Below are 21,634 nucleotides of genomic sequence, written 5' to 3'. Positions count from 1 at the left end.
TGGCTGCCTGAATTATTACTGGGAAAGATCTACTGAAAGAGTTAATGAGGGGGAGGACAGAAGAGAAGAAGCCCAAATACCTGCTTAGAAGTGACCCTGCTGACATTCCTGCAGCAGTCCAGGTTTTAATTCCATATAAGCTGATAGATCCAACTCTCTGTTGGTGAATATTGCCATTTTCCCTCCTTTAAACCAAACCAACACGCTGCACACACAAAAAGCAACACCCTTCTACAAACACTTGGAGTATCAAAGGTTTTATTCAAGTAAAATAAATTAAGATCTTGTTTAGTTCAAGCTATGTGACAGGTAGACAGAGCAATTGTTTCTTTTTAGATAAAGATCTGCATGTGGACCTGGTTACTGAGGCTCTCACTGAGTCACTTGAAGCTTGTCCTATGCTGTAGTTTTACTTTCTGTATGTTTTGTTCCAAGAAAATTTCAATACCAGTGACCCCCAAAAAATGTAAAGAAAGGCATAAATGAAGCATAGAAATAAATATTTTGAATATTCATGGTGAAGTAACGTACTTAACAACCATACTTTGGAACTATCTCCATGTAGTGGAGAATTGGGATAATCACTAAAAGTCCCCAAACGTATTTCTATCCATTATGACAAGTTTGACATTAAAGCAGAATAAACCAGCATTTTTTTCCTTGTATTTGGTAGCTTTAGTCATGGCTCAAATTGGGACAAACCTGGGAAGTGCAGGTGGTGAGGTTTTATACAGCCAAACAGGTGCCTCAGTGAGTGGGGTGGTGCTTTTCTGGGGGGATGGGGCTGAGCTTTGGTGCTCTGGCAGAAAGTGAAGCAGCCCAATGTGTTCAGGGATTTTCCCTCCAAGCCCGGGTGTCACTGCCTCAGGAGCTCCCTCTTGCTGGAATGAATGGTAGGACACAACTCAGCACAGCTGACATGTCAAGGAGTTTTGGTACAGAACAAAATGACCCAAACATTTTTAAAGTATCCTAAATATTAGGGTAGAACTTTCCCAGGTCATTGGTATGTAAGAGTCTGTTGCTACAAATCCTGAGTCTGGAAGGACCTGGGTTTTTCTCCTGCCTTGTAGGAGAGTGAGCTGTGACTCACTCCTGCATTCTGTTATGCAAGGGCAGCACACCTGACTGACTGACAGGCAGGTGAATTAAGGCTTAGCATGTGTTAAGACAAGAAAATTAAGTTGAAGTGTTTTATGCTAATAAATTCCTTCATGCCTTCAGGTCACTTTTGTTTAACCACACTCTCAAGATGACGAACTCCAGCTCAAGGGCAAGCTTCTGATTTTCACCAGCCATGTTTTCCCAGGGAATGAGTCAGACTAATTGAAATGTCCCTAATTTTGTGCTCTTATTGCTTCATCTAAATCATCCAGCACTTCCTGCAGCCTCTGTAGGTGAGGGTGGACATTCTCCTCCATCCACTCCTCTATAGCACACCTGTGGAAAACTTGCTCCATGGCTGCTTGCAGGTCTTGTGCCACAGCATTCCACTTGGAGAAGAGCCTGAGCAGAAGTGAGAAGGAAGAAACAATGACATTTGCAGGGGGTGAGGGGAGGGTTGGCTTACTGGCCTTTGGAAGGGAGTACTGTCCTTAAAACCACTCTACAGGAAAAGAAGCTTCTATTACAAGAGCCTGAAGGACTTGACTTGGTTCAGGTGGCAAAAGCTTGATACTGTTTCTGTTTAAGTTCCATTAATCTTGGCACTTTCCTCATGCAGACTTTTAAAGTACCAAAATGTGAGCTCAATAAAACACTCTGCACATTTGAAGTGTAACTGAAGAGACTTGTTGGGAATTTTATTCTGGGTTTTATCAGAAAGGGAGATAAGGTTGGATACTCATCACAGAAAAAAAACAAAACACCTATAAATGAACTTTTTGGCATGAATTGGCAGAATGTCTAGGACAAGTTCTGGAAAGCCCATGGTGACAGGGGAAGGGCCTGGCTTTATTCCAAGCCCTGCCTGGAATCTGGCCCAGGGTGAGCTCCTACACCAAGGCCAACCACTGCTTACGGTGCAGCAGGGCTGTACAGGAGTGACACTGGAGAGGCTTTTGGAGACCAATTTTGTACTTGTTCTCAAAGAATTCACTCAACAGAAGGCAAAGATAAAATTAGAATCATAGGATGGTTTGTGTTGGAAGGGAACTGTGAAGATCATCTAGTTCCAATGCAAACATGTTGTATAAAAACATATTATGGATACTTTGCCTGATTCCCACTGATGTTTCTGAGATAATTAGAAAAGAGGTAAGGCTCACAACTCTCTGTAGATGAGTGCCCAAATATCTCAGACTTTTATTTCCCCTGTAGTGCAAAACAAGTGGTGTTACCTGACTGCATCTGGCTGGAAGTGGTGCACTATGATAGGATGAATAATCCTCTTTTTCCTGTGGTAGGGGCTGAACCAGCCTGTGGCATACCTGAAAATGGATGTTGGTGGGAGCAGTGATGAAACAGCAGCAAGTTCTGTTTGTCACTGCTGAGGAAGTTCTGTTTGTCACTGCTGAGGAGGCTTTAGCTGAACTCTGCACAGAGATGATGCTTAAGGAGTAAGTTTATTTCAGTCTATAGATCTTTGGAATTAGCTGGTGAAAGTGTTCCTGGCAGATGATCACCTGATAAGTTTCATTTCAAGCTCCTTTCTTTTTTAACTACACCATTCAAAATTTTCATTTTAACTTTAAATAGCAGTAAAATGTAATTAAGGAAAGAACTATGTACTTCAAATAAGGCAGCATACAGTACTTAGGAACTTTGCTAAAATTTTTTAAATTTTGATGTAAACATTATGTTCTGCTGAGGTGTCAGTGACACCTGAAATGCAGAGCTTGATATTTAAATCACTTTTCTGGAGTTGTGCCCCACTTTGAGATGACACAGTTCAAACAGTCCTGCAGCCAGGCAGAATCAACAGAAACCTCATTACCTGTTCTTTTCGAGAAGTTCATCCACTGATGACTTGAGGTGGAAACTAATTTGTGTCACAAGGGTGAGGATACTGCTCCCAGGAAAGGTCCCCACACTTGGGCTGTCCAAAGAGGATCTGTTAGTTTCTGGACTTACCACACAAGGAGAAGCACCTGAATTCTGCAGCTGGAATGTTACCTCATGAAAGTTTCAATTTCCAGGTTAGGCATTCCCAGGAGGTTTTCCACATTTTCTTTAATCTTTTCAGAATAGCCACCTGGTAGAAGACAGTGGAAATGAGTAAAGGAGCCCAAAGAACCAAAATGTTCATACAAGAGGGGTTTTCTGGAGTATTCTGCCTTGGCTTAGTAGTTCCCCTTTGGGGAAGAATTTTTTGAAAGGTGAAATGGAAATAAAAGAAGGAAAAAACACTTGTGGGTGGGAGGAGGAGCTCAGTGTCTTTCACACAGCTGTCTTGTGCAAGGTGAGCACTTCCTAGCTCTGAGCTTTCTGTTGAGGGTGCTGAATATTTCTAGTGCCTTAATTAAAAATCAGTGGATTGTGGGGGTTTATTAAGAAAACAAGAAAAATATTTTTGGCAACTGCCTGTAAAGAAAGCAGAAACTACAGGAGGTATTTTACCAGACAATGTCCCCCCTAGATCGATTTTAAGAAAAACAATTAGTCAAAACAACTTTTACCCATGAGCACGTTCTAAATCAAAACTAAATTAGGTTCATTTATATATCACTATTGTTTTTCAGTATTCAGAAAAGCAATTCTGCACCTTAAATTTATTTTTTAATATAAGCATGAAGTTTTTGACCATCTGTGTGCTAGATCACAATAAATGAAGAGGATACAATGACTATTTCTAAATGCTTAGGCCAAGAGGGTTCTCTCCTCCCATACTGCAAATTGTAATTTATTGTTCATAATTCAGGCTGTGATCAATTCAACAAACCATCTCAAAATATAACAAGCCTGTGCTAATCTTAGGGCAAGGATACTTCACTCCTGTGCTAGGCATTATCTGAGAGAGAATAAAGTTGTCATTGTACCATTCTTTAGGGCTTGCAGACACACGGCCAGGGATGGAATTCCCACAGGGAGAAGCTCACACAAAACAGCGAAGTGATCATACCTACGTAAGAAAGCATCCATGAATTACACATTTTACTGCTAGAGCAGACTAAACAAGTGGGAAGTTTTAATATTTCAATCACTAAAATTCAACGAGCTTTAGAAACATCAGTTTCTGTGTCAGAGATCACTTATCTCTGAAATGTGAAGTATTCCTGTTTTACTAGTAAGAACAGATGAAAACCAAACTCTCTACTCAAGGCAAGTTAGGGTCAGAAACTGGACATCAGCTCTCTGGTAATCCCTACTCCTGACTGCATAAAAATGTTTTACTCCTTCATAACTTTAACAAATTCTCATGTGATTTCACAGTTTTTGAGCTCCCATCAGACATTCAGATAGATACACCATGCATGAACTACAGTGTCTATGAGCAGTTCAAAGTGGCACAAAATCCATTTGAGCCTTCCAACCCAATCTGCAGCTGGCAGTGTCCCCAAAGCCACTGCTCCTGCTGGTTAGTGCTGTACAGCTGAAAACCACCCTTCACAGTCTGGGGGTGAGGCACAACAGTGACAGGAAGAATTGCAGGGTGGCAATGTTCCTTTTAAGCCCCAGCTTCCCTGGACCTCTTGGGGAGCTCCTGGGTGGAAGTTTGCTTATCTGTGACCCTTGGAGGCACACAGGGGCCGTTCCTCACCTCTGCCAGCCGGTCAGCGCGATACCTTCGAGGACATCAGCAGGGCTCCTCCTGGCCACCTGCAGCCACTCCAGCTGGTTCCTGAGGTGGTGCCCAATCAGGGTTAGAGACTGATTCACTCCCGTGGCTCCCTTGAAGGCACTTGCAAACCACACTTTGGAGAAGCCACACCTGCGGTACTTCTCTATGAGCTGCACTGCGGGGACACACAAAGGGACAGGCACAGGATGAGCTTCCTCCAGTTCCAGCCCCGACTGCAAGGCTGCAGTGAAGGGGAGCACAGCTCCAGGTCCAACAGGCTGCTGAGCCTTTCCAGGCTTGGAGCATCAGCAAGGATGGGGGTTTGGACACCCTCTCTGAGCAGCCTTTTGAGTGGCTGTCCTATTTTCATGTGTCAGTTACAGTACTCCACTCCCTTGTACTGCTACCATGCTAAGAGCTGTAAGATTGCAACAAGCATGCACAACATCTGACAGCTGATTGTTCTTGCAACAAAGGAATATTTGCATGATTGTTACATGCCTGACAGGGGCCTTTAGGAGCTTCCCTCTGAATTCTATAGGTGTATGAAGCCCTGAAGCTTCTTTTGCAGAGCTGTTCAATACAGAGCTATGTGCTGCTGCTGGTGTTAATACAAGGAGAATTAATGTAGCAGTGCTTGTGGAAGACCTCTGAATCTCCTAGCAGTGATTCCAAAGCTCTGCTGAAAAGAATTAAGCGGCCTACAATGCAAGTCATTCATAAGGGAAACATAAATAGAAAAAGAAAATAATATCAACTATGATGTGAAATCAAACGGGGGCTTTCTTTACGCTATGAAAGCAATAAAAAACAATTTAACAAAACCAGAATGTTTTGGTGTCCAGCTAAGGTAGGTTTTAATGACAGAATTTTGCTTTGGCTATTTTACTTCTACGCAGCTCAGCAGAGAAGTACAAACCTTTGCCCTCTACGTTGATGTCTGTTGCATAGTCCCAGATCATGGGCTGCACCAGCTGTGGGACCCCGGACTCTGAAAGGAACAGAGCTCTTCTAAACCATGGAGAACAGCTGCTTAAATGAGAACTCAGCACAGGTTACTGGTGCAGCAGCATGTGACCACAACTAAGGCTTGTCACTTACAGCTGAAGCACCCCTGGGCATTTTCAGCCTGGCCAGGGTTTGCCACATGCCCAGGGCCACTGTCCTCAGGCATGATGAAACCATTAACATGGAGGAGCAGTGACAGTTTATCAGAGACCCCACTCACCCCAAGCCCACCTCATTCTTAGCTCCTTGCATCTCTCTGTACCAGCTGGATTCCACTGGTAGAGCCACAAGAGGAGATTTAGCTAAATTCAAGTGTAACATTTACCCTCTCACTTACAGACTGCCTGGGCTGTGTTTGCACCAAAGGTAGCTTTTCAAGTAAAACTGAAGATACAAATTTAGCTTTAACTCATTTGTAATCAACTCCTCAGCTAGTTTTAAACATGTTAAACTGACCCCTAGAGAAAGTGCAGTAAACTGTACAGAAATTCAGTATTTTAACTCCATCACATTTTAATTTGTTTATTCTGTTATTATGGCAGTACAGTGCTGTACTGTTCTGGTGGAAACTCCATGGGTCCCACCTGCATTTTTTGGGATGATTTCCCACTATTAAAGCCTTGAATAGGTCAGTCACTGTTGGATGAGCTGCACAGCTTTCCTGGCACCATCTAAATCTGTTTACAGCAGCCATGTAAGGTGGCTCTGAAAATGCTGGAACTCCATCTGTGCTCAGACTACTCCAGCTTTTAGCAGACTACTCCAGCTTTGATATTTTTCCACAAACAAGACTTGTGATATCAAGGTCTTGGAGCTACCCCACAATTCAGAATCCAAGTCCTCACAAGGTGCACCATGATCACAAAGATGCTCACAGGGCTGCAGCTTCTCTGTGTGAGTTTGCACCACTTGGGATCAGGTGCTGCAAAGGGCAGCAATGAACATCAGAAGGTGTTGAGAGGCACAGAGATTTAGACTTGGACCACAGATGTTAACAGGTTGTTGTTTTGTTTTAATGTTGTGTTTTAATGCTGGTTGTTGTTTCAATGTAGAAGGAAAGTAGAATTGTTGGCAGCCACTGCAGGGTGAGCATTTTGTGATGGAAAACTAAAGTGTTCAGACTGGCCCAAACTCTCACAGGGACTCTGTGGCAGCCAAGGACTGAGTGCTTCTGTTCTCTAGCCAAACAAACCACACCTCACCTCTTGCCAGATTTGTTGTTTTCATTGCATTCAGCTGCCAACCCCTCTGTTTTATCTGTGCAAACCTGGTCACACACCTGCCAGTGTTTCCTCACTCATCCCCCTGAGCATGTCATCCCACACAATGGGCGTCACCATGGGGTAAGACCAGGCCAAACAAGTGGCAACTGCTTTGATGTGGGATAAGCACAGCTTCTCTGGAGTGTTGTTCTGCTGCTGCAGCCACTGCTTTGACTCCTCTCCTTCGCCAAGGTAGTAGACCTGAAACACCAAGCAAATCATCCTGACTTCTTGTACAGAAATAGACAAAGTGAGGTAGACAATATTCAAAGCCTTTCTCTAGATGTGACCCACTGAGTGGGCACATTCCAAAGCACCTCTGAGTGCTGAAAACACTGCAAGCATTTCCATCAGTCTTCAGGAGACTGTGCCCATGATTACATGCAGCACTTGAGGGAATTTTCCTACAGAAACTAAAATATCTCTATGCCATATTTGCCTTTGGAATCTTTGTCCTTAGAAGTAGCTCTCACATTTATTCACTTCAAATCCAGCAAAGACCTGAGGTAGATAAAATGAGGTTCCTATCTTGGGGAAGATCATCCAAATGTGAGTCTAGAAGTAACCTGGGGCCATGTCCAAGGGTGGCCCAGCATTTTTGGTCCCTTGCAGAGAGTGAATTAAAATTTGCAGGTTTAGAGCAGGTTTTATTTATTCTACATAAATAGTATTTTGCTTTTTAACAGCTCCCTGTCCAGCCTTCCCACCAGTTTCAATACAACAGGATACAAAATGCTAAACTAATATCAGTACAGTTAAGTGGTCATAATGAATTCCAGGGATCTGTGTGCCATCAGCATGGTTTTAAGAAACTGTGAGAAAGAGAAGCTTGAGTTTTTTCCTTCTCAAGGAGACAAACTGCCAAGGTAAAAAAACCCCAACACTTTCAACCCACAGAAGGGTTTACTTTGAGTAACTTGCCCAGAACAATGAGCCACATCTTATACAAAACTTACAGGATTCCTAATGAACAGCTCGAATTGTTATCTCATTACAAACACTCACTTGACCTAAACCCAACTGCTGTTAGCTTCAAGAAGCTGCTTTCAATACTTTGATATTACACTTGTATCTATGGAAATGACAACCTGTGCTCCTGGAATAATTTATTGGCAAAGACTTTTCTACACTGGCTCAAGTGGTGTTTTCTGTCCCCAAAATCCCACCCAAACACGGCCTGGGCACCACTGAAATGCAGAAGCTTCAGCCCTTGCTATGATTCCTCAAAAGAAAAGAAACATTCCCAGCTGAAGAGAAGTCCCACCTCATCACATCCGATGTGAAACCACTGCAGGTTCTCGTGCAGGGCCATGACCTGGTCAATCATGGCTTTGACCAGCGCCAGGGACTCCTCCTTATGTGGGTTCAGGGCATTGGGCAGCTCCTTCACCTCCCGCAGATGGGCAAACTCCCTGTGCTTCAGCACAAACTGCAAGGGAAACGGGAGCTCAGGGACAGCCACCACACCAGGGGACAGCAGTGTCCTCCTGTCCCCAGGGCTCTGAGGGCAGGTGTCCGGCTAAACCCAGGGACAGTCTGGGGGCTCAGCTGCTGCTCCATGCTGCTGGGGGGGTCTCTGACCACAAAGCACCTTACAGGGTGGGCGAAGGAAATGGGGAGGTCACTGCAGTGCGACCCTGATGTCAAATCCTGCAGCTGGCAGAGCTGGATAACCAGAGCACTGGGACCTGGACTGGAAATTTCCAGCAGAGAATCCCAGAATGGGTCAGGCTGGAAGAGAGCACAATGGCTTATCTGGTCCCACCTCCCTGCTCCAGCAGGGCCAGGGTTGTGTCCAGAGAAGGTGTGGAGTCTCCCTCACTGGGGATATTCCAACCTGCTCAGGGCCTGGTCACTGCACAGGGAAGAAGTTCTGCCTCATGTCCAGGTGGCACTTCCTGGCCATGGTTTCTGCCCAGAACTGGACCCACCGCTCCAGATGTCACCAGGGCTGAGCAGAGGGGCAGGCTCACTCCCTGCCCAGCTGCCAATGCTCTTCCTACTGCACGCTGAGACCCCACCAGCCTTGCTGTCCCCTCAGGCACTGCTGGCTGAGCACACCAGCTCCTGCCCAGCCCATCCCACCAGCCTTGCTGTTCCCCGGGCACTGCTGGCTGAGCACACCAGCTCTTGCCCAGCCCAGCACGCCCAGCTCACCTCCATGTGCCCAAAGCTCTGCACCAGTGGCACCACATCCAGGCCCTGTGCCCGTGCCCAGCTCAGCAGCGCCTGGAGCTCCTCAGGGCTGCAGGAGAACGACTGTCAGTGCCCACTGGACATGGCCCAGGGTGCTGCGGGCACCCAGAGCTGCCTGCGGGGTACCCAGAGCTACCTGTAGGCGTGAGGGGCCTGCAGCATCTCCAGCGGCCCCGTGTATGGAAAGGTGTCCTCATATTCCAGCAGCAGCCCGGTGGCACCCAGGGTGCGGAGCAGCGGCAGCACCTGAGGGAGGGAGGGAGGGAGGAAGGCGACACCTGGAATGCAGCTGGGCTGGGAGCAGTGCCACCACCCTGTGCCCCTGTCACCTGCAGCAGGTATATCCCTCACCTGAGCCAAATAAATCCTTCACCCGTACCAGGTACATCCCTCACCTGATCCCAGTACATCCCTTACTTGTGCCAGATACATCCCTTACCTCCTCCAGGCTCGCCCCTCATCCACCCCAGCCTCAACCCTCACGTCCCTCAGCCTCACACCTCACCTCCCTCAGGTTCACCCCTCACCTGCCCCAGGCACATCTCTCATCTCCCTCAGCCTCACCCCTCACCTGCCTCAGGTTCACCCCTCACCTGTCCCAGGCACAGCCCTCACCTCCCTCACGTTCACCCCTCACCTGTTCCAGGTACTGCGCGCGCGGCGCGGCGCCCTTCAGGTCCAGGTGCACCAGGCGCCGCCACATGCTCTGGCCTCGATTGCTTTGGCCTGTCGCCGCGGCGTCCCTGCACACCCCGGCCGGCCGCACCCCGGTGTCCCTGCCCCGCTGTCCCGGGACTGTCCCGGTGTGCCGTTGTCCCCTTATCCCCTTGTCCCTCTGTCCCGATGCCGCCCCTCCGCCGCTCCTGTCCGTGGGCTGGATCCTTCCACTCGCTCTCGGCAGCCGAGCGCGCTCCCCTGTCAGGAAGGCCGGCAGGCCAAGGCGAGGCGCGCCGAGCGCATCGCTCGAGGCGGAGGAGGCGCGATGGCTCCGCAGCGGCGGGCGCTGCCCCGCGGCCCCGACAGCGCCGGGCCGGGGCCGGGCCGCGGGGTCCGCCGGCACAGCAGGTACCAGCGCGGGGCCCTGGCCATCACCTCTTACCCCCAGGCCCGGCGGCGCTGCGGCTCCCGGGGGTGCCCCGGTGGGGAGGCGGTCGCGCAGTGGCGGGCCCGGGAGCGGGAGGGAAGCGCTTGTAACGCGTGTGGTGTGCTCCGAACCGGGGTCCCGGGAGAGAACTCTGTGTGTTTGTAACGCGTGTGGTGTGCTCCGAACCGGGGTCCCGGGAGAGAGCCGTGTGTGTTTGTAACGCGTGTGGTGTGCTCCGAACCGGGGTCCCGGGAGAGAGCTCTGTGTGTTTGTAACGCGTGTGGTGTGCTCCGAACCGGGGTCCCGGGAGAGAACCGTGTGTGTTTGTAACGCGTGTGGTGTGCTCCGAGCCGGGGTCCCGCGGGGTGAGTGCCCGGGGCTCCCCGGTCTCGGCCAGGCCCGTCCCTCCCCGCTCACGGGGCCCGTTCTGTGCTCCCTCCGCAGCGCCAGGAAGGGCAGATTGCAGCAGGATCCCCGGGGAAGGTGGCTGAAGGCAGCGTTTCTCCTCCTCCTCTCCGCCGCGGCCTGCGGCGGCCTCGTGGTCTGGAGCCGCTTCCGCAGCCAGGATGGGGTCCCCGAGGGTGCAATCCCCGGAGATGGGGTCCCCGAGGGTGCAATCCCCGGAGATGGGGTCCCCGAGGGTGCAGTCCCCGGAGATGGGGTCCCCGAGGGTGCAATCCCCGCAGAGGGGGTCACCGAGGTGCTGGCCCATCGCAGCGACACCCTGCAGGACAAGTTCGTGGAGGTGCCCTGCTCGGCGGACTACGAGAGCCACAAGCGCTTTGCAGGTACCTGGGCTGAGCTGCCCGTGCTCGGGGGCCAGGAGCAGCTTGGCCGCTGCCCGGGCACCAAACTTGGGCTGCAGAATTCCCGTGTTTGCAGCGATCTCCTGGGCACCGTCTCTTGCCTAAAGCCCCAAACGTTCGTGCCCCTCGGACTAGCCCACAAGTCGATTCTGAGAGGTTTTCTTCCCTTCTGAACGTGCTTTGCAAGGGCTCTATGAAATAATCCTTCTGCTAACTCTGTTTCTGGTTTGTTTCCATACTCTCTTGGTTCCTGAGTGAGTTTGCTGCTGCTCAGGACCATTCAGGGTATGGAGTGACACTGATGGAGGATACTGTGTCACCAGCTTGTGGTGACTGCACAAGTGCCAGCTTTTGACACTTATTCTGAGATCTGTGTCTGCCAGTGGCTTTGGGGGGTGCCTGCAGAGCACTTTTCTGTTTTTATGTCTTTCTGCTGAGCCAGTTTTCTGTCAAATTGGTATCTGTTCCCCCTGGCCCTTATTTCTTTGAAGTGTTGAGGTTGGTTCTTCAAGAGATATGGAAGATTTTAATCTTCTCTGACAAAGAGCAGTGAGAGTTTGACTTGCAGCTTCCATGGATGAGCAGTGCTGATGTTCTTTCAGATTTGCAGAGTGTGGTGTAATGAGCATTTTCAGTTGGTACAGCTGCAGAGAGCAGCTCTCCTCTTGGCTTTTGTCAGTATGTCTGGCTGTGTGTTGGCTGATAAGCTGTTGAATCCAAAAAACAAAACCCCAACCTAAAAACTTCTGAGTCAGGTTTTAGCCAAATTGGTGATTGTATCTGCTTCATGATGTGGCTGAGAAAATGCTGACACAATGCTGGAGGATGGAAGAAGCTGCTGTGAGCTGAGGAAGAGCAAAGGTGATCAGAGGGCTGGAGAACCCATCCCATAAGGAAACCTCAGGGAGCTGGGTCTCCTTTCTCTGGAGAAGGCTCAGGGAGAACACATCCCATCATTCCAGTTCTTGAAGAGAAGCTATAGAGGACAGAAGCTCTGTCTTTGTAAGGAGCAGCACAGAGAAGACAAGGCACAGTGGGTGCAGGTTGCACTGGGAAGATTTCATCTTGATATAAAAGAAATTTACAGAGAGAACACTCAGTCACTGGAACAACCTCCCCAGGGGGGCTGTGCACCCCTCTGGCTGAGGGATTCCAGGGTGGGACTGGGCACTGTGCTGGATAGTCTTATCCAGGCTCTCTGCACCACAAAAAGCTGAACCAGATAATCTTTGGAGGTCCTTTCCCAGGCTCTTCTGTGATTCTGCAATTTTTAAACTTTCTCCTGTGCCAGTTCTGATAGAAAATGTTTGACAAATTGCCAGTCCCATGTTCTTTAGATGGCTGGTCCTGGTGCTGTTGGTCAAAAAGACTTGGAACATAAAACAAAATTCATATGGAGTCTGAGGTCATATAGTTTTTCCTCAGTGCTGCTACTGTAGCATCTTTTTTTTTGAGGATTCATCCCAAATGTTATTTAGGCCAAGAAAACTGATGTCAGGAAGCTACCAACAAAAAAAAAACAAAAACAAAACTGTGTTGGTAAGGTAAATTTTTTTTTTGACATGAGAACATGTTCTGTGTTAATTTTTCATAGTAACTGTAAGGGGAAACTGCTGCTGGGCGAATTTGTGTGGTGCAAGGCCAGAGAAAACTGCAGCTGGTGATTTGGTTATAATTGAACTGGGGCTAAAAGTCTCTGGATTCTGCTGCTGCAGTGTTTGCTTACCAAAAGAAATCTCCCAAACCAACAAAACTTTACTCTTCCCTTCCCAGGTTTGCAAGAGCAATTTTTTGAGCTTGTGGTCTGGACCATCCCACCAGTTATGCTTTTCATTGTTTTCTTTCTATTCCTTCTTTTTCATGCTATTCTTTTCACTGTAAGGAAGGCAGGAACTTGAAGCACATCTCTCCAGGAATGAATTAATTCTTTATTTTTGGGGCTGTGTGGGGGGCAGCAGCAAGTGCTGACTGCAGGGTGAGGTCTCACCTCTTGGCTTTGTATGGGGATAATTAACTCACCTTTCTAGTTAAGTGTTTGCTTGGTGCTGCTTCTTAAGTTCTGTGATTGATTTGGGTTTTTATTTATGGAGTTTTTTGGTTTTTAAATTTTTTTTTTTAATTTAATTTTATCTATGTTGTGACCATGCTTTTGAGGATCCAGCTGTTAATTGGTTAATTAAAGCTGAGCGGTGATAATTTTCCCACGAGAGGGTGGTGATGAGCTGTGGAGGAATGTTGTGTGTTCCCCACAGCAGAGCCAGGCAGAAAATGGGAATTATGGATCAGCTCAGCAGCTTTAGGCACTTGGAAATAGGTTTCTGTCACTCAATAGCTCTTCATTCTCAGTCTTTAGCCTGGCTTGGCACCCTCAGCTGTGGGCTCTGTGTCAGGAGGAGGCACATTCCTGTCACCACTCAGTGTCTGATGCTCAGCTGTGAAGTTTCCACAGCTAAAATGAGCTTTTTATTTATGCACCTGTCCCTGCTTCCAGCTGAACTTGGTGCAACTGAGCTTCCAGTTTGCTTCAAGTGATTTGGTAGCTGGTGTCAGAGCAGGATTTATTCCCTTAGCACTGCCTGCCTGTAAATAAACTTCATACCAAATAAAATCTGCTGTTTTTCAGAGGCCAGGCACTTGACTTATTATATTTGCAGAAGGTATAAGGTGTAATGTGAGCACAGTCTCACCTGAATTCTGAACTCTGGGAGCAAATCTTGGCCATTTCTGCTCTCCTGAGGCACAGCTAACTGCTTAAACCTGCTGTGGCCACTGTGTGTGGTGAATTCTTATTTCTGTTGGCATTTTGTGTCGGTGCACAGAACATCCCTGGGCACTGCCCAGGAGCCAGATTTAAGGTCCTTTTCCTGAGACAGGGCCAGGGGATGTGGGAAGGTTTAACACAGCCTGCTGTGGGGATGGCAGCTGTAAATATCTGCCTTGCAGAGGGATTGTTCCCTGCCCAGGGCAGGAGGAATGAGATGATCTCCAAAGTCCCTTCCTATCATCCTGTGCCTCAGGGGAAATTCTTACTAAAGCTTTTTTCTCCTGTGAATCCCCTCTGGCTCAGCAGTGAGTGGTTCTTGGTTAAATATCACTGAGAAGGAGACACAGCTGCAGTTTGGGCACTTGGTCCCTTGTGTTATATTCTGGTTTTTGTGCTGAATGGGAGCAGGGGCCAGTGGCAATATTTGTGTTTTACATGTTTTGGATGTTCCTCTTTACCTTGATTTATCTGGTAGCCAGAGCTGATGGTGCCTTACCAGATAAAGGACCAGATCAGATCAAGGTTTTCCAATCATACCATTTTTTCCTCCCCTTTTTTTTACAAGTACAAAATTTTACTCTATAGCACCCACTTTTTACAATTTCTCTGGACACCATAACAATATTAAAAAAGCCAAGCAGGAACACTTAATATCTCAGCAAGCACAGACAATTCTGCTAGTACAGGCTGAGCTGGAAGCTCTTTTGCAAGAGGGGAATTGCAACCATTAATTCTTTCAGAATATAAACTTTAATGCAAATTAAGAGCAAAATGGCATACCAGGTTACCTTATGTCAAAAAAAGCAATATTTTTTCTGGAGATACTCAACAAACCAAGCTCATCTTGAGTTAGCTGGGGAAATATCACAACTCTGAAAATCACTTTGCTCTGAGTACCTTGAGAGAAACTGAAATACAGGTTATAACTGAGTTAGAGGGATGCTTTCATGTCTACTGGGCACAAATTTATGGAATCTACCAGGTACCTGTAGTACTAATCTGAATTTCTCCTGAGATTATCCTGGTATGCCTTTGACTCTTCCTTGCTCATATATGCCGAGGTCTCTAAGACAGAGAGGACACTTCCTGCTGAAACCATTTTCAAACAGACTGTTCTGATTTTTCTTACTGCTGAAATAATTTTCAAACAGACTGTTCTCAATTTTCCTGAGCATTCACCTGGTGTTTGTGCTGTTGGTACCTGACTGACTTTATGCTGGACTACATTTTTCTGTTTGTTGGAGTTTTTTCTCCATTTGGGGAAGCTTGTGCTGTTGCTTTCAGAGCAGCTCCTGCTTCCAGTTCTCTGTCAGAGACCCCAGACATGTAACAATTGCCTGAGGTAACTCTGTAGTTTTGCCAAGCCTGGATATTTGCAGCTGGGAAAGGAGCAAATCTTGTCTGAAATCAGAAATCTTTGCAGAATGTTGTAGAAAGGAAGCTCTAAACAGCCAGGATTGTCCTGGAGTATTAAATTTCTCCTTTGAGTTTACTTGAAAATCAGCTTTCCCTTGCAGCCCTCCTGACATGTAGCTGGAGTATATCCAGTCACAGGGAATGGAAATTCCTGCAGAATTCCTGGCAAAACTTCTCCCATCTGCCTGGTGATTGTTAAGAGCTGCCTTTGATCAGAGCACAGTGATGCTTTTGTCCTCCATGGGTGAATTGATGGATTTCTTTCCAGGAATTTTGTATTCTGATGAATAAATAATCCTTGAAGTGACACTCAGTTCAGGAGCACTGAAACCACACTCAGCCCCTCTCTGCTGGGGCTTTACATCTGTAAATGGATCTTCCATTTACAGATGGAAGCGCCAAAAGTGCCAAATGTAATATCCACTTCCAAAAGTGCCAAATGTAACATCCACTTCCAAAAGTGCCAAATGTAACATCCCAAGGTCTCTGGTGGCTCAGAACTGATTTGATTTCTTCTTCTTGCCTGAAGATTGTTGTCAACCAGACTTAGAAGAACTTTCATATATTCTTCACCTGGAACTCCTGCTGCTGACTTGTTATTCCCTGGAGCTTTTAAAATTTAATGTTAGATTTCTTAGCAGTGAACTTTAGGAGACTTTTAAAATCTTGTATATCCAAGCTGTGTGCTTCAAGAGTGGCTTCAAGAGAGACTTTTGTGCAAAGGCTCATTTAAAATCCTGCCCTTCAGGTGGCTGAAGTGGTTTCAATGGGTTCTTTTCCTCCTTTTTGTGTTGCAGGTTGCACTCCTAGGAAGTGTGGAAGAGGTGTGACAGATGCTGTAATCACAAGGGAAGAAGCTGAAAGAATTCGTAGGTAATTCTTTTAAAAGCACTAATTTCAATGACATTGTGCCGGTCTGAGGGGTAGGATGGGTGAGCAGGATGGGTTAGACTGATCAAAACATGAAATTTTTGTTATTAAAGCCATTTTCCATTTTTACTGTAGTGGGGGCAGTTCTTTCACACAGAATCTCCCTGGCTATGAGGGGCATGAGTGCTTCACAGAAAGAAAGGAAAATGAATTAAATAAGTTTTCAAGGATTTTCACTTGGCCTCCATTTGGCCTTTAAAAGCAGAACAAAGCAATGTGAGCCTGATTGCAGCTGTGGGTCTGGCTGGGTAATCACCAGCAGATCAGCAGCAGTCCTCTGTCAAGGGACTGGTTTTAGGGTATTTTTGGGATTTGTGGAAGGGAGCTGCAAGTTTAGAAATGTTCTGCAACACAAATTCTTCATTTTCATGACAGGCAGGAAGGTTCAGTTTCCAAGAAATGGGAGCTGCTGTTAACTCAGTTGGGTTCTACCTGCTGCATCAAATCCCACCCTCTGGGGAGTTCCATGTAGTAAATAAGGACATTAAAGGACAAATTAATCACACTCCAGTTCTCATCTGAGATTATTGTTTTGCCTGCAGAATAGCAGAGAGGGGACTGTCCTTGGGAGGATCTGATGGAGGGGTGAGCAGTGTTCTGTTATTTTCTACCTTCTTTTACTGCCAAGGCAAGATTATAAATGCATTTTTTGGGGCTGAGGTGAGGAGATGGAGATTTTTTCCATCTGTTCAGACTTGGAAAATAATAGATTTGGAAAGTTATTTCTCATTAATACTTCAGCTAGCAGTGTATCTCCTGACTCCTGCAATACAGTTGCCATTTCCTTGTATTTAATTATTTCTAGCACTTCTTTTGAAGTGATTTTTTCTTCATCTGGAAACAGTTGCTATAGCAGAACTGTAAAAGTTTATCTTCTGAAAGTAAATTACAGTGCTTCTCAGCATCATATAAAGATTGGATTTGTAGAGGCAAGAAAACCATGTAATGTCTTAAGTAGCCCTTGGAATAAAAAGAAAAGAAAATAAAAAGAAAATATTTTGAACGAATCCCACTTCTCTTTAATGAGCACATTCATTTTCATTTCTTTTTCCCATCTTTGTTCTCAGAATGTTTTGTGTGTGAACAGGAAATGTTTCTTGAGTATTTCTAAACAGAGCCACTCCTTTAGGCCTCTGCTGGATTAGGGCATATATTAGCAAAAAAAGAAGGTTTTCAATTGAAAAAATAAAAGAATTTATTGTCCTTGTGATTGCTGAGAAAGATGTGTAAAAAATATAAACCAAGAAATATCTCTGTTACTTTGGAAGCTTCACTTTGCCCTTTTTTTTTTTTAAGGGGAAATAAATGACACGGAGGGGAAATTGTTTCTCTCTCACTGCAATAAAAGAAATCTGTTAAAAATCTGATGTCTGTGGAGAGGTGTGAGCTCTGAGCCAAGCCTTCTCACATTTCTTATAATCTTAAATGTGAGGAACTTCTTAATCCTCAGGGAAATGATCAAGAAGTGTGATGTTGTATTGAGCACTTAACCAAAATAATGGATCAAAACTGAAAGATGTTAGAAACAAGAGCTGAGCAATGCTTCTGGGAAATTGTAAAAGTCATAGAATGGTTTGGGTTGGGAAGGACCTTAAATCCCACCCAGTGCCACCCCTGCCATGGCAGGGACACCTCCCACTGTCCCAGGCTGCTCCCAGCCCTGTCCAGCCTGGCCTTGGGCACTGCCAGGGATCCAGGGGCAGCCACAGCTGCTCTGGGCACCCTGTGCCAGGGCCTCACCAGCCTCACAGGGAAGAATCCTATTCAGGAGAATATGATTTTAATATGATTTTAAATACACTCTCTGTACCCAGTTTCTAATATCTTTAATGTATTTAAAATAATATTTTAAATATGATTTTAAATAACACTCTCCTTACCCAGTTTCTAATATTTTGAATATATTTTAAATCATACTTTTAATATGATTTTAAATACACTCTCCTTACCCAGTTTCTTTTATTCCTGTCCTGCTTGTTTCCTCTTCCTTTCCCCATGTCCCAGCCCATATTCCTGGTGTCATGGTGCAAATCTTTTTCTGGCAGTGCTCTCCTGGCTCTCTCAGATACCACTGGATCCTGCTGGATGTTTGCTGATGGCTTTAGATGGAACTGTCTGTCTTTCTTGGAGCTTTTCATCTTTTCCAGTCTCTTACCCACAGAGCATAAAGAATATTTCAGTCCTTACTTTCAATCCATCCATATCTGTGCTCCCAAGCTTCCAGCCACTTGGAGTAGGTCAGGCTTATTGCTTTAAATTTCTTTGGCTTTAGATGATTCTGTCCAGTTATGTCTGCTGTAAGACTAATTCTTCCTTTAAAATATCTCAAAATTACTGTTGCTGTTTAATGATTTGTAATTCTTACTTTAGCCACTTTGTTCGCTTTGCTAGTCAGAATAAAACTTGTACAGGTTTCTGTTGGGATTCAGATTGCATTTTCATTGCCTGGGGTTTCCTCTTACCCCCTTTGTAAGCAACATGTCTGGGGTTTTTTTTGGTTTTTGCTTTTTCTTTTTTTGCCTGTCATAGTTGTTATATTTTGAATTCTCAGAAGTGGGTTTGTGTCTGTGTATCTAGATATAATTTATTAATTTAAAGGTGTAAACTTGCAGTTTGTGACTTGTTTAATTCTCTCCTCCCTTTGTTTGCTGCCCTTCCCTGGAGTACTGGAGCATAGCTCCAAACCTTGTTTCCCATTCCATCTTTTTATGTTGAGAAAGTCTCGACAAACATCTGAATTATTGAAGCCTCCCTGGGGTCATGCCCCAGTTGTCATGCTGAGCTTTCTTATCTTCCTTTGTAACTTTTCCTGGGTTTATATTTATTTATGCAGAGACACACAGAGTGAAGCTAGAGGGGCCATGGCAATCTTCTGGTCTAACTTCCTGCAGAATCCAAACAGGAATATTTTCTCCACCAGCAAGCTGCTTTCCCTTCTACATCTGTCTCTGTAAAGGAGTTTTATACTCTGTTCCTTATTCACAGAATGGAAATTGCATTAGTTGACTTGATGTTTGCCTCAGCTTTTTTCTTCTTTGTATAGATAATGATATTAACCTTTTCAGCCTTCTATGGTTTTGTAATCTTTCCCTCCCTGGTATTTTTCTGCACGTCACCTCTGCTGGTGTGAGCACTTCAGTCCTGACTCATTCACTCAGGTCTTGCAGGTGCTGCCATCACAGCAACCCCCTGGTGTAAATGAGACAACTCATTTACTGTCATCATGCCTCAGGTTTAGTTTTTATATTTTTCACATTCTGTGCTGCTTTAGTGTGTGGGTCTGGGCTTCACATCAGGGGATGGTGAGCTCTGTGCACAGAGCAGGGAGACAAAACAATTCCTGCTCCAGCTGGGCACCAGGGACAAATGATCCCAATCCCAGCCCAGGAGCACAAACCCTGTGGGCTGGAGAGAGAAAAACAAGGGTGGGACTGGATGGGCTAAAGCTGGGCTGGGACAATGAACTGCAAGGTGGGAATGGAGCAGAGCTGATCCCAGGGAGAGACCCCGTGCCCGGCCGGGCATTTTGGGGCCATTTTGGGTCATCTTGGGTGCAGCCCTGGCTGGGCTCTGGTGCTGCCCAAGGTGCATCCATGGAGGAGATCCTTTAATAAATCCCTGCTTTATTCTTTAACTCTGTCCAGCCTCTGTTCCAGCTCAGCCTTCCCAAGGCATCTCCAGCCCATTTCTGTGCCCCTGTGGAAGCTCCATTCTCACCCCTCAGCTGGAGTGTGGAGCATTCCCACAGGAGCCCTGGGGGAGGCTTTGGCAGCTGCCAGCTCCTCTGGGGACAAGCAGAATGAAGATTTTCTCCTTTTCCTCCTTTGGGTTGTGTGGCTGCTGCTTGCTTTCAGAGTATCACATAAAACCTTATCAGGGAGGAACTGGTGTGGATGTGAACAGGTATTTTATTGTTTGCAATCCCTTTTAGTGAGGAACCAAGGCAGGGCCTGTCAGGCTTTCCAGGATGGGAATAGGGATCCTTCTTGCCATAAGCTGAGAAGTGCTGGGTACTGAAATATTCTTTTTGAGTTCCTTTAGCGGTAAGAGGGTGGAGAATATGGGACTATAAGTAGTGAAAGTCCAGAAGAACATGTTTGTGCTTTCTATTTTTTCCAGAAAGTTCTATTTCACTTCTTTAGAGTTCTGTAAACCAGGACATGGGGTAGTTCTGTCAGTCTCTCACAAATAGGAGTGTGAGTGTTTGCCATCTTTAGGCAAACCTTGGAGGCCCTTCAGCCTGGGATCACTGTCCTGAGCTGCAGGCTGGCCCTTGATCAGAGAGCAGGACTTGAGGTAATCAAGATTTTATTCTCAGTGGCAGAAATGATGCTGAAAATGTTTAATATTCTGAAATGACAGAGGCTAAAATAAATGTGTTCCTGTTTTTTTCCCAGGTAGCTGTTGTGCTCATGTGTAAGAAAGTTCCTGTCTTGGCATTTAGCTGTTTTCCCCTGTCTGAAACAATCCTGAAGAATATTCTTTCTCTTTCAGGTTCCCTCTTCATCCTTTATCTGGCTTTTCTAGCCTTTCTGTTGTAGCTATTGCCTTCTCAGCTATGAATAACTGCAGTTCTTAAGGGTTTTTCTTTTATTGATTAATTTTGTTATTTTGGATCTTCCTAACTGGAATCATCTGGAGCTTGGGGAGTGAGAAGAAATGTGTAAATTTGAAAAGCATGTGGAAAGAGTTAGAAAGGCAAATTTGTTTTTAAATTAAATTAATCTTCTTAGCTGTGTTGTGCCACTTCTTATAATCTACTTTAATATGGTCACAAACATATCTTGGAAGCTACACAGGAGCAGTTTTACTTCTTTTAGCTGTGGTTTAGATTTTTGTACAGAACCAGAAACAAACAGATGAAAGTATTTTGCTTCTGAAGTTTGAGTAAAGCTTGACACAAGAGCTGCTCTTGCCTGAGAGAGAGATTGTTTCCTTAACAGTCCTCTGAAGCTTGGAGAGCAGTGGGAAGGGCAGATCTGAAAAGCTCATGCTGTGTCCACTCCAGTAACTTGTTACTTTATGTATTTTGCAAGGGGTAAATAAGGTTATTTGTGTAGGTTTGGTTAAAAAAAAGTTGTTATCATCTCTTCTAATGGAGCAATTGAGGCTGCAGAGATTCTCTAAGGGACTGTGATGAGTGTGTTCCCCTGTCACCGCTGTTATTCCTGCTGGGGTTTTGTTAGAATGATGGGAATGGTCTGTGGTGCATCCAAACAATGGCAGATTCCATGATAAATGCCCAGATATTGTGCACCAGAGCTGTCATTACTTCAGTGCCACTCAGGTTAATTAACTGGTTCTCTTTGGTATTTCCAGTGTAAATAACAAAAAGACTTCTATTAGACAGTTCTATTTTAAAATATTTTAGAACTGATGCAGAACAAACCTGTGTTTTGTGGACAGCAAGGGACATACAAAGGTGTACTTTATTCAATTTAGAGAAAC

The 21,634-nt window shown here is 45.8% G+C and overlaps 2 protein-coding genes across 2 annotated transcripts in view; one reads left to right on the top strand and one right to left on the bottom strand.

Moving 5' to 3' along the window:
- Positions 1-241: 241 nt before the first annotated feature.
- HEXD (hexosaminidase D) lies at positions 242-10,114 on the bottom strand. The gene is made up of 12 exons (XM_018919153.3): positions 9,824-10,114; positions 9,323-9,432; positions 9,148-9,235; positions 8,255-8,419; positions 7,008-7,191; positions 5,640-5,711; positions 4,700-4,895; positions 3,978-4,060; positions 3,115-3,193; positions 2,936-3,037; positions 2,340-2,429; positions 242-1,506 (listed from the first exon to the last, which is right to left on the bottom strand). The coding sequence occupies exons 1-12, from the start codon at positions 9,887-9,889 to the stop codon at positions 1,338-1,340; spliced, it is 1,404 nt and encodes a 467-aa protein (XP_018774698.1). The 5' UTR covers positions 9,890-10,114; the 3' UTR covers positions 242-1,337.
- Positions 10,115-10,140: 26 nt separating this feature from the next.
- Positions 10,141-21,634, top strand: part of OGFOD3 (2-oxoglutarate and iron dependent oxygenase domain containing 3) — a 32,795-nt gene continuing 21,301 nt past the window's right edge. The window contains exons 1-4 of the mRNA XM_009094615.4: positions 10,141-10,251; positions 10,715-11,058; positions 16,054-16,129; positions 16,729-16,771. Of these exons, the coding sequence (XP_009092863.2) occupies positions 10,169-10,251; positions 10,715-11,058; positions 16,054-16,129; positions 16,729-16,771 (546 nt within the window). The 5' untranslated portion in view covers positions 10,141-10,168. The remainder of the gene's footprint in view (positions 10,252-10,714; positions 11,059-16,053; positions 16,130-16,728; positions 16,772-21,634) is intronic.

Source organism: Serinus canaria, chromosome 18 (assembly GCF_022539315.1).
Source record: "Serinus canaria isolate serCan28SL12 chromosome 18, serCan2020, whole genome shotgun sequence".
Lineage (NCBI taxonomy): Eukaryota > Metazoa > Chordata > Aves > Passeriformes > Fringillidae > Serinus > Serinus canaria.
This window is presented reverse-complemented; position numbering and strand designations above follow the sequence as displayed.

Bases quoted from the DNA above. Each gene is read 5' to 3' on its own strand.
- HEXD (XM_018919153.3), bottom strand. From the start codon at position 9,889: ATGTGGCGGCGCCTGGTGCACCTGGACCTGAAGGGCGCCGCGCCGCGC. The intron at 7,192-8,254 runs GTGGGACTTCTC...TTGGTGTTTCAG, and splicing joins TTCACATCGGATGTGATGAG to GTCTACTACCTTGGCGAAGG. The intron at 3,038-3,114 runs GTAACATTCCAG...CTCTTTGGACAG, and splicing joins GAAATTGAAACTTTCATGAG to CCCAAGTGTGGGGACCTTTC.